This window comes from Arvicanthis niloticus, chromosome 2 (assembly GCF_011762505.2).
Source record: "Arvicanthis niloticus isolate mArvNil1 chromosome 2, mArvNil1.pat.X, whole genome shotgun sequence".
Taxonomy (NCBI): Eukaryota; Metazoa; Chordata; class Mammalia; order Rodentia; family Muridae; genus Arvicanthis; species Arvicanthis niloticus.
Genome location: NC_047659.1, coordinates 48,633,724 through 48,646,425, shown reverse-complemented (window position 1 = coordinate 48,646,425; position 12,702 = coordinate 48,633,724). Strand labels below are relative to the sequence as shown.

General features: G+C 37.8%; 1 protein-coding gene across 1 annotated transcript in view; it reads left to right on the top strand.

Moving 5' to 3' along the window:
- Positions 1-11,126, top strand: part of Ola1 (Obg like ATPase 1) — a 123,310-nt gene extending 112,184 nt beyond the window's left edge. The window contains exons 8-11 of the mRNA XM_034496332.2: positions 3,881-4,021; positions 4,707-4,803; positions 6,846-6,968; positions 10,605-11,126. Coding sequence (XP_034352223.1) covers positions 3,881-4,021; positions 4,707-4,803; positions 6,846-6,968; positions 10,605-10,706 — 463 coding nt within the window. The 3' untranslated portion in view covers positions 10,707-11,126. The remainder of the gene's footprint in view (positions 1-3,880; positions 4,022-4,706; positions 4,804-6,845; positions 6,969-10,604) is intronic.
- The last annotated feature ends 1,576 nt before the right edge of the window (positions 11,127-12,702 follow it).

Below are 12,702 nucleotides of genomic sequence, written 5' to 3'. Positions count from 1 at the left end.
GTTGTGAGCCTCCATGTGGTTGCTGGGAATTGAACTCAGACCCTCTGGAAGAGCAGCTGGTCCTCTTAAATCTGAGCCATCTCTCCAGCCCAAGGGGTCTTCTCTTAAGAGAATCAAAACTACTACACTGTAGATAGCTCTCAACCCAGGGAGCAACCACCAGACTTCCTTAGAATATGACTGCGAGATGTAAATAGGAATTTGAAAGAATTTTTATGTTGAAAGTAACAATTAATTTGGTAAAAAACAATATTTCCCTCCCCACCCCCAAATTATAACACTGATGTAGCTCAGTGTGGAGCATCTGCCTCACTGCACAAGGACCTAGGTCCAGTGCCCAGCACCACCAACCATTAAAAAAAAATAAAACTAGTATCTAGGAAAAGATGTTTAAACACTATAAAGTAACCCAGGGGGAAGAAATTCAAATTTTGGAATCTGGAATTTCAGCATGGAAATAAGAAGATTAAAATTATAATTTTAATTTAATTTTAACATAGGAGGTCAATTTGAGATACTTTTAGAGACTTATTGCTAATTTAATACTGAAACGCTTACTCTACTTAGACTCTGACAGGTGGCAACCTGATGGTATATGCCAAGGCCCTGCCCTTCTAGGCTCAACTCTAGTTGCCCTGTCCTTGTCCACTTGCTATGTGATGCTGCAGGGACACAGTGCCTGTAACTGCAGCACTTTACTTGTCAGTCAAGACTTTGAAGAAGGCAAATCATTGGGCTCCTTATCAGAGCTTGGACCCCTTGCAGTAGTCTGCACATGTAACTTTATAGCACAGGGGCTGTGACCGCTCTTCTAATTGGCCTTGAGAGCCTCCTGTCCTTTCTTGTGCTTGCTGCTCTCCCCACCATTGTACCATTTGACTTTTGTGACAGTCTCAACATCAGTGTTTAGGTCACCAGCAACTGGATGGCTTTCCTGAGACAGTTTATTGTTTAGGCACTTTGGAAATGTGTTTGAGTGGTGACAACAGAGCTCAACTTTGAATTTTCTGGGTCCATCAGGGGCCGATAGCATGCATTTTCTAGACGGCTGGCTATAGTTTGGGGCATAGATTGTAGCAAGAGAATAGACATTTTTTTCTTCAGAAGGTCCCTATGGGGTTCAAACTTGTGATCTTAGCCTCATTATGACACTTTTGAAACCATCAGGCCTAATAGGCATGTTATATACATTTCATCTGTAATCTTAAATTAAGTTTAATTTTTTAATTACCCAAGGCTTATTTCAAATATGCAATTAAAAATCACTTTGGGACATTTCTCACTTTTGTTTGACAGTGAAAGTCACAAAAGTAAAGCAGGCAGCCAAAGAACCGAAGTCACTTTTCATCTTCCCTGTGTTGTCTGTGACAGTGAAAGTCACGAAAGTGAAGCTGGCAGGGAAAGAGCGGAACTCACTTTACGGAGAGTGTGATGGTGTCAGTCACTTTAGGGACCTTCAGACCTCCGTGCTCATTTACCGCTAACGTGTGCCCGCTCTGCTTCTGCATTATGAAGATCATCTGTCAACACTTTGAGGTCCCCCTTTGTTATTAAGCGTGTGATGCTCTACACTGTCAGGTTTTTTGCCAATTATAGTTAAGGTACAATGGTGTATTCACCAGATCAAAGTCTTACATTGGCGGTAGAGGAATGATTTGTAAGTCTTTATTCATCTGAATTGTACAGTAGAACACCTGAGGAATGCAAATAATCCCTCTGAGGGCTCTGCTAGAGAGGCTGTGAAAATGGCAGGGTAAAACTATTGTTATTCTGAACTGATGTTTTAGCCAAAGTAATTATTTCATATCTTGTTTCCTAACAGTTTTAGCTTTATTGGTTATGTTGACCCATACTTACAAGACAGATGCATGACATTTTTCATTATCCTAGCATATCAGTTTGTTCTATTTCCCTTTCAATGAAACTGTATTCACTGTGCTTTTTAAAATGACATATTTGTCTGTAAAAAGCCATTAATGATAACATTTTAATATAGAGATCTGACTATTTTGTCTATAAAGTAACTTAAAATGCCATGATGTTATTATAGGCCAAAAAAAAAAAAGCCCTATTTAAGCCCCTTTTTTGCTTTATTATATCCTTTATAATTTTCCATAAAAAATACCAAGTTTTAATCATAGTTTAAGGCCATATACTTTATTCCAAACTAAGTCTTAGGAGTTAGTATACTTTTTAGGATGTAAATAAAAGGATACAAATATTATTATGATCAGAAGTCACTAATAGCATATTAAATATGTGATTGATTACCTTTGCATGATAAACATGTGCAAACTGTTGGGTGAATTTTGTTTTTGTTTTTGTTTCTATCTTGAATCCTGTTCAACTGGTCATAATTTTGTTTTTGTTTTTATAGTTTTTCAAGACAGTGTTTCTCTGTGTAGCCCTGGCTGTCCAAGAACTCACTCTGTAGATCAAGGTGGCCTCAACTGCAGAGATCTGCCTGCCACTGCCTCCCGAGTGTGCTGGGATCCAGGCATGTGCACCATCATTGGGCTATATTCTTAATTTTCTAATAGCTATTTGAATTCCTACCATTTTGTTTGACATTTGAGTTTTGATGAATTTAGTCTTTGATTTTTCCTTTTCTTGACCTTTTAAAGTAGCTTGTAACAATGATGATTTTACAGATTTCTCCTGCAGTATTTTGCCATAATGCCTATTAAACTTTAGTCAAAATACAGGAGTCTGGAGCCAGTGAGATGGCTCGGTAGGTAAACGTGCTCACTGACAGGCCTGATGGAGCCTACATGGTAGGACAGTCCTGACTCCTAAAGCACACATCGTAATAGGATGCTGCTGTAAGGCCCCTGTTTCTTATATTACTCTCCAGATCTGTAACCAGACCTAGGTAAGACCATAGAGTCCTAGGGGATGTGCTGTGATTCTCTGAGGAGGATGCAGATGCTGCCTGTTTACTGTCTGTATTGTTCCCTAGGTGCTTCACAGAATACTATGTTCTGTTATTATTTCCATTTCCACAAATGAGGAAACAGGCTTAGAAACAGGTGCCTGCCAGGATAAGAAACTATGAGCAGAACCTTTTGATTATATTTGCTGTGCTTGTTTCACTTAAATTCTAGTTACTGCTTTTCCAAAACCCTCACTGTAGAAGAGGGAGAACAGCTCAATAGTGCATTTCTAGGCAACATCTAGTGTGTTTCCTAGTAGATTTGGCTTTCCATAACTTTTGTGATTAAAGGAATTTATTTCCCCTGCATTTCTATTCATGATCCTATAATAATTTGGGTTTATAAGAACAGTATGTATCCAATTGACTATATTTATAAATCTGGAAGAATTGCATTTTTGTTATTGTTATTGTTGCTAATGTGAGCAGAAGCCTCCCTCGAAACCAATGGCAACTGTTGGTTCTGTTCATTCAGGAAGGAACTAACCCAGTCAGTAGATGTCTGGGTGGCACAAATTATGAATGTTCCAGAGATGGTTCAAAGATTAGTTGGCATTTCTAATTGTGATTCCTGTATAAACAACCTTGTGAGTTCTCTTTTCTAAAACTGAATCTGTAATGGACATTAACATTATAAAATAATATTATTCAGAGGTCCAGGTATTCATACTGAACAAATTCAATTTAACTTTTAAAAGTTGATAATATTTGTAATACAGTTCCTATAAGTAATATGCTGAAATAAAACTAGACTAGAATAGAAAATACCAGAGTGTACCTGAAGAAACTGCTGCCTGCTAACGCCTTGACCTTGGAAAGCTATACACAAAAAGATGGCATCATAAACCGTGCGGGTCTTATGAATATGCATGTGCCACTTGATAATAATGAATGTGTTACAGTCATGCGTGCACTACAAGATAATGTTGTGCCCTTTTTTGTCTACAGGTTGATAAAAATTAAAGAGTGGGTGGACAAGTATGACCCAGGCGCCTTGGTCATTCCTTTTAGTGGGGCCTTGGAACTCAAGTTGCAAGAATTGAGTGCTGAGGAGAGACAGAAGTATCTGGAAGCGAACATGACACAAAGGTTAATTAGCATTCATTTTCCCTACACTTTATTATCAACTATTTCCTTGCAGTAATTTAATTGCTTGCGCTGATAGAATAATAAATGACAGAGTAATTACCATTATAAAGAGGGAATCTTCTCCTTTCTTTACCATGAGACAGAGTGAAAAGATTTATTTTAAATTAAGTTTTTAACTGTCATCTGTCATCTCCGTACAGTGTTTTAATTATAACATAGGTATTAGTTATGTATATTTTTGAGGAGGGATGATCGCCAAAACTCTTTCGTCATGTTCAGTGGGGGAAGGGAAAGGGTGAATCACTTGCTATAATTTTTTTCTGAGTAACAATAATATATTGTTAGAAGATTGAGTTTCAATCAAATAATTTTGCTTTCATGGCTCAAGTTCTGGAAATAATTAATATTGGATGAAAATAGTCATAGGCTGGGAAGATATAAATTTTCTTTTTTAGTAGTAAACAGTTCAAAATGCTTCAGGCTAATACAACTAAAACCAATTTTAGAAGGGGTATTTTAAGAAATAGCCCCTCCGGTCTGACCTCTTCAAGTGTACTGTGAAAGATGAATGGTCATTTACTAATATCTTTACCATTATCTGCTTGAGGTGAATAATTTTAGTTCTAGATGGATCCCTGGCAGAGTCAACTTAAATGTTGAGTGAATTTGTTTCATTTTATTTCAGTGCTTTGCCAAAGATCATTAAGGCTGGATTTGCAGCACTCCAACTAGAATACTTTTTCACTGCAGGCCCAGATGAAGTGCGTGCATGGACCATCAGGGTAAGATTCATACTTATTCATCAGCTCTACCCAGTTCCACACTATTGAATTCAGATTGATATCACTGACTTTGAAGTTTGTCATGGTGGCGGTTAGCTAGTCATTACAGATGAGGTTTTTGTCCAGGATAACTTTAATTATTTGTGAGCTGCTGAACAGTGAAAGTGGAGCGGCATTGATTGAGGCAGGTAACAATTGATTCTGCCTATTACATAGTCTGAATTTCTTCATCCTGTAGGATCTGTCTACCCTCCTCCTGTGGTCAGAGATAAGACGCACCAGTATTGTGCTTGCTTAATCTGTGTGACTGGGTTTGTCTGCAGTGAAATTGATGTTGCTTTTCATTTTGTATTCGCTAAGTTTGTTTGGGTTGCGGGTGGTTCTTTCCTCCCTTGCTTTGCTTGGATTACATTTTCAGCAATAAAAGCAGTATGACATCATTATGCTCATCATAGACACACACTTGGGCTCAAAAAGCTAAACTCGATGTGTAATAGTTCATTTCTTTCTATTGACTTATAGAAGTGATGTTTATTTTTACTGTTACATGTTCACCTTCAAGACTGTGACATATTTTAAACATTAGTGTATACTGAATGAGATTAGGGAGAATAACTAATTTATTCCCAGAAGACAATAGACTGAAATGGTTTGCTTTTGAATGTAAATATATTATAGTAACATAGTAGTTCCTATTGAAAAATGCTTTGAAATATAAGTAATCCTAAATTGTGTATTACAAAATATAAAAAGGTCAGAAATTTTAGATTCCGTGTCTTGGTGAGTCTTGTGCTGTGCTGTTTGAAATACATGTTTTGTGCTGGTCTCAGTGCAGTCCGTCCTGACTCGTGCTCTCAGTGCTTCAGCGCTGCTCCTACATTTATTTTTATTCAGTATCAATCGAAGGAACATGGAGGTGGCCAGCACAATCAGATACGCCTAGTGAACCCAAGACCCACCTCCCTTTTGTCTGCCCCCTTTGTAAGAAGAGAAATGTTTCATTGTCTTCTAACAGGGGCCTTTTATATAAACTTTAAAAATAATGTCAAAGCAAATCCAAGTTGGTAAACAAATGCCAGTGTTTATTGTTATTATATATTTTAAGGATGTATCTGAAAGTCTTAAAACTTCAAACTGAAGTGTATGAAGCAAGAAAGAGCACCCGCTGGGTGTGAAATGTGAAAGCTGGTTTGTCTTAAGACTGATTGTTAGTGCCATTACTTAATGTGTAAGACACTCAGTCAGGTGAGCATCGGGGAGTAGCCACATGGACCCGATACATCTTTTATTGTAAAAACTGTGCTCTGTGCTGGCAGAGCCCTTATCACTTTAACATGCTTTATTAAGCAGCCTGTAGGTCACCACTATTTCTCAGATTTCCTTCTGTGGTTGTGTGTGTCTGGAATGCATGTTCCTGTAATTTTACATATGGGATAATTACAAGACATTTCTCTTTCCATCTTGACTTGAATTTCCTTCATGATTGTTAGAGGGGCGCTGTATTATGCAAAATGTTTTTTTTTAATCTTACTATTAACATTTCTTGGTTATTTCAAAATTATTTGCTGACTGTAGCTTATCTGATTTGCTAGAAATTTCTAAAAATGTCCCTTTATATATCGATTTTTATATGTTTAGATGAGCTGAATTTTTGAGGGCTTTTTATCTTTTTTAAACCTTTGATAATTCATCTTGAAAGTTACTTTAAAATCTTTATTTTTTTTTCCACTGTGAAGAATAGAAAATCGAAGTGAAACACACACCAAACCAGACCACTACATCTAAATCAATAAAACCCGTAGATGACTGTTAGGAAAAACAAAGCTCTGAGCTGCAGCTCCTTAACACCTGCTGATCTGTCTGTGCTCCGCCTGCTGCACAGGCAGCGTCCTCTGGGGAGAGCGTGCTGGTTGTATAGCAGAAGTCCTCACTCCCATTAAACTTAAGTTTGAGTTGAGCCAACTGCAGATCAGAGAAAAGAAACTCAGCGCTCACAATCAGACATTTTAAATGCAATTAGTTTTCTCTGGTCCTTTTCAAAGAAAGGAGCGAAGGCTCCTCAGGCTGCGGGGAAGATTCATACAGACTTTGAAAAGGGATTCATTATGGCGGAAGTAATGAAATATGAAGACTTTAAAGAAGAGGGTTCTGAAAACGCAGTCAAGGTAAGGAATGATATTTTTTTACTTGCAAATTTTACAATTTTAGCACTAACATGAAGATGAGCATTGTAGCCGATAGCTGTCTTTAAACTGCATGCTGTTAGCCTATTAGGACCAACATTGTGCACTGATTAGGAACTATCCGTGTTCGTGTACTCTCAGGTCAGTTTTAAACAGCTGTATAGAGGGGTTTTTTGTTTTGGGGTTTTTTTTTTTTCTACCTGAAAATAAAAACAAACTTTTAAGTCACATAAATACAAAGAATTTATTCACTAGTAGTAAATGAAAAAGTCATAGTAACCCATTTGCATATATGAACTAGAGATCACAGTATGGTTACTATCAAGAAAACAGGTAGTGATGCCTAGACAAACCTGCTGATGCTGAAACTTTATGGGTTTCCCCTTTTTTTTTTTTTTTTTTTTTTTTTTTTATCTTTGAAAATTTGATTTGCTTTTTCAACACTAGAGGGCAGGTCCAAAATTGTGCCTTATTTTAGCTAATAACTGTAACTTGATTTGCAGACACTGATAGTGAAGCATTGTTAAATATTAGTACCAAATGATTTTTAATGTAAGTTCTATTGCAAAGTTTATTTTTCTAGCTTGTTTGATTCTTCACAGAGAAACTTGTTAATATCCAATAAATATGTAGTTCAATTTAATTTGAAAACTATCATAGAAAATGTTGAGAGATTCAACAGAACTCTTACCTTGACTGTTTTATAATTTGAAAGGAATATGAGAGATATTTCAGGGTTGGTTCATTTTTACTGGTATTATTAGAACAGCACGTCTCTGATGGTGCTGTTGGAACCTTAGAGCCAGGAGGTTTGTAAACACTTTCATATAATTGGTTAAATATTGATTGAGAGCCATTATGATTTACTGTGCCCCCTCCAAAAGTTACAGTGCAACTGAACAAATCCATTGATTTCACTGGTGCCACCTGGATTGATATAGATAGGTATTCAAATACTGAGGGTGAGCTTCATCAGGAAAGCTAATTAGACCTGGAGACTATCTCATTTCTTTTGTCAACATGTTATATTAGCATATATTTCTTTTCATACAAAAAATAAAATGAGGATATTTTTTGTTTCTAGAATCCAGAGATGGAAGCTTGTCATACTTATATATGCTAAGTCGGTACTTAGCAAACCTTAGTTTATTTTGTTATAATAAACCTAAGAGAAGATGAATTGTGAATACTTTAACAATTCAGAAACTATAATATACAGTACACTGATGTTTCCTGCTTATAATAATATGTAAGGTTAAGCACTTTATGTCATACCTAGAGTACCACTAAATACCTCATATATTTTGAACTTCCAGAACTAACACTTACATTCCGAGCTCTGGATAAATGAAGAGTTTATGAGCTGTTCATGCTCCTTGCCCAGCAGTACTCACTTGTACACGATAAGGAAGTTGGAGGTTGCAACCAGGACTGCGTGTGCCTGTGTGTGCCTGCGTGTGCGTGGGTTTATTTCTCCCACCAGTGCAGCATAGCTAATTCGGTGCAGTGCTGTGGACTATATACTGAATAGCTCTTTGGGCTTTGTAGTCTACAGGGATATCACACTATTAGCAATCATATCTGCTTAGGCAAAGCTGCCTTCTACAGATGGCTGCTTTCAAGTGCAAATGAACTGGTTAGACGTGTCTTGTTTAATACATACTCAAGATTCACAAATGGGTATTGATTTTTTTTCAACCAGTGTTTCTGATAGCAGTGGAAATGGATTAAATGGTCTCTAGAGAATTTAAAGAAACACTGTCACTATTAATAGTAAACTTGGGTGTAATAAAGTATAAACTTACACTAATGTGTCATGTCAATGGGTATTTCATTTAACTTGTACGTATCGTTTTATAATAGTAGGCTTAGATCCTAGAAGTAAGTACCATATGGCTTTCAGTACATTACATCTTTACAAAAATCATGTGACTATTTATCTAGTATGTCTTTTAGAATGATAGAGTACATTGTCTTTTTAAAGATAAACTTCCTATTAATAGCATATTGCTATTAGGCAAAACCCTTTGTATTGTATACTATCAAAAGTATGCTTATCCAGGTTCAGAACTAAGTCTTTAGTTAGGAGAGATGACAGAGGTGCTGCTTAGTCAGCAAAAGGACAGACTGGGTATTAGGTCTGTCTTGTACCTTACTGACACAAATTGGTATAGTCATGCTCTAATTGTATTTTGAGAGAAAAGTTTTATTTTAACAGGAAGGGTGACATGTAGGAGGAGCTAAGGTGGGAGGAGTACAGAGAGGAAGAGTAAGGAGAGGAGGAGCTAGGTGATGAGAGAAAGAAAGCGGGGGTGGGGCCACATGGAGGCGGATGTTCACATGTCTCCACTAGTAAAGGATGGTTGATTATATCTAGGTTGGGTATTGGGTTACATTTCTGATTGATATTGAGCATTACCAAACTTATAAAGCCTTTGGTTAACATTAAAAAAAATTATATAAAAGCAAAAAGGAGAAGGGGGCATGGGATAGGAGTTTTCTAGGGAGGGGAAAATGGGGAAAGGGGATGGCATCTGAAATGTAAATAAAATATCCAATAAAAAATAAATAAATAAAAGAAAAGCACAATTAAAAAAAAGAAGAAGAAGTATGCTTATGAGGGTTCTTCAATCTGGTTTGTTGATTTAAACCTCAGATGTATGACCTTGGTAGTGTTTTTATTATTGATAAATATAATTTCATTTGACTTTGAACTTTGTTTCAGTATTGTCAAAGACTTACATTATGCATTATACAAAGTTTTTATGTCCTCAAGAAAAACACTTTAGAGTTTGGGCACTCATTGTTGAGTGGTTGGTGCTGAGGTCACAGAGATAGATACTTGTGTGAGTGTGAGTGCTCAGGAGCCTGAAGTATGCGCTGGGCCATGGGCTCAACCTGGTTTGTTTGTATGTAATTAGCAAGAGCATGTCTAGATCTGCACACCAGCAGGTGGAATCATTTCTTTGCTGACTGACTTACAAGTGGAAAAATATCTGTCTGCAGTTCCAACCTGTAAGAGTCTACTTGGAAGCAACACTGTCAGAAAACTTCCAAGGTAACATTCAGTACCCACAGATGTCAGTGCCGTTGTCAAGAGTGACCGGGCTACAAGAAATTCCAATGTGTGCAGCACAGTTGAGCAGTTTTTCTTAGCGCAAGCTGTCTTTAAGACATCACTAGGGTCACCAAAGAATTTCTTTAAGCAAACAAAGCACATGTGGCTCTTTGTGCCTCAGTTGATCAGTTTCTCACAGTGACTTGCTGGATGTCTGCAGACACCTCAGAGTGTGCCATGAACAGCATGCAGTGAAGCTTCATGACAATGGCATGATTGGCACATATGTGGAGTCTTAGTCCTGTCCAAACCAGAAGGATTTTGCTTATCTTTTTTTTTTTTTTTTTAGGACTTGAATGCCTTCCTCCACTTCTCTTTTTTTCATGTTTTTAGCATGACCCAGGGAGTATTTCCTTCCATTTGTTTCTCCTAGGAGTTTAGATATAAGTGATAAGCCATTTCTCCTGCTTGTCCTGTGTATTTGGTTAAAAGCAATAAGTCAGTTCCTCTATTTTTCCTATGTATTTGGTTGTAAGTAATAAGCCTTTTCCTGTTTGCAGGCTGCTGGAAAATACAGACAACAAGGCAGGAATTATATTGTTGAAGATGGAGATATTATCTTCTTCAAATTTAATACACCTCAGCAACCAAAAAAGAAATAAATTTGGTTATTGCTCAGATCGACATACAACTTCTAAAATGCATATATTGGGTTTGGGGGTGGTGGTGTTTTTTAAATTAAAGTTTCTGAAATCTAAAGAGACAAGGTTAGAAATGGTCTTCTACAAACAAATTATTTTTATTTGTTTTAAAATTATAAAATACTATGTACCTCGATGAAATGCAAGTTACTAAGCGTGAAGAGCTCTGCTCTCGCACGTGATTACGACCCGACTCACACTGCAGAGGCTGTTCAAGAGCCGCATTGCTCTCCTGATACTTCATTAATCTCCATCATGTATGCCAAGCCTGACACATTTGACAGTGAAGACAATGTGGCTTGCTCCTTTTTGAATCTAAAGATAATGCATGTTTTACAGTACTCCAGATGTCTACACTCAATAAAACATTTGACAAAACCAGCCTTGGTGTGTTTGGGGATGTCTGTATTGACTGACTGTGGTGTGTTGAATGCGATATGGCACCTGCTGGCTGCTGATTACAGAATTTTAAGGCGTGTGTGTGACGCAGGAACTGGCAGTGTGGGGCAGCTGCAATCGTATCTTAAAAGTGAGTCTTTCATGGGAATTAGAAGAATAATATGCCTGGGATTGTCTCAGAAAAAGTTAATTAGTTTGTAGATGGACATTTATTGAAAGATGACAGCAGAGATACTGCCAGGTTGGAGGACAGGTGACTCTGGCCAGAAAGAAAACCATTTTGTCTCCAGCATCAGTGAATTCTGGTTGTTGATAGTGCTCTAACCAAATGGAAGCCATCTTTATTCTCACTTTCCTTTAAAATTATTAAATTGTAAAAACTGACCATTTCGTTTCTGAGGGGTTGCATTTTTATTTCAATTCCAGTTTATATGCTGGTTCTAAAACGACTGGAAAAATAATTCAACTTCTGTCACTTTTAAACTTTATTTATTTACCCTTGCTGTTGAATATTTGCAGCCAGTTGGAAATTGAGTATGCATGCAAGTCAGGAACCTTTAGACTCAGAGTGTAGCGAGTGAGCAAATACTGACAACTTAGTGACCTCAGGGTCTTCTGTCATGTTTCTCGCCCCCTTAAGACAGAGATATCCTCAACTCCTTCCTTCCTGAACACCCCTTTTGCCTCCATGTTAACATTCTCATGAGCTCTTCTGTGCTCCATGGCGCAATAGAACCATTTGACATCTGCATGAAATGAAGGTACGTACTCAGACTAGCCATCACTCTACTAGGGTGTCCTGTTAAAGATGCAGAAGTATGTAACACAAAAGGGGAGGAAAGGTATTTCTTACAGAAATCTAGCTGCCCTGAGGAAACTTTTTACAGCAGATTCTATTACCTGGCAGGGTGGTACAAGCCTGTAGTCCCGGCACTCAGGGTCTGAGGCAGGAGGATGGTGAACTCAAGGCCCTCCTGAGAAACATAGTGAGACCCTGTCTCAAGCAGAGTGAAGCTGGACATGGTAGCTCACCACCTATAATCTTAGCACCTATAATTTTAGCACCTGGGAGGACAGTAGAAAACTGGGAGTCAACCAAGACTGTACAGTGATGTTCCAGGCAGCATGGGCTACAGAATTATAGATAAGCAATAGATAGAGGTACCGTGGGGTAGTGGATAGGACTCAGAACCATGTGGTGATTGCGATGAGGTAAAGTCACATGTGCTGTGGGCCACACTTGCTCTGAGAAGCCCTAACTGCCTGCATTCGGACCACATGTAGCTTAGCGACTCTAGGGCATTTGGGTCCCATAAGGATAAATCAGATACCTTACTTCTGCATCACTGTGTGTTTAGAAGCTAGATGATATTCAAACTCAGCTCTCTAGCTTCTATGTGATGGCTGCACACTGGAGAGAACCACTGGCAGGAGAAAGGAGACATCTGAGGGAACAGCATTTGTTAAGGCTGAACTTAGATGTTAAAAATGTACAACATACATAATAATTTTTTTTAAGTTTTATTGACAGTTCTTTCTGGGTTGGGTGGTACGCACA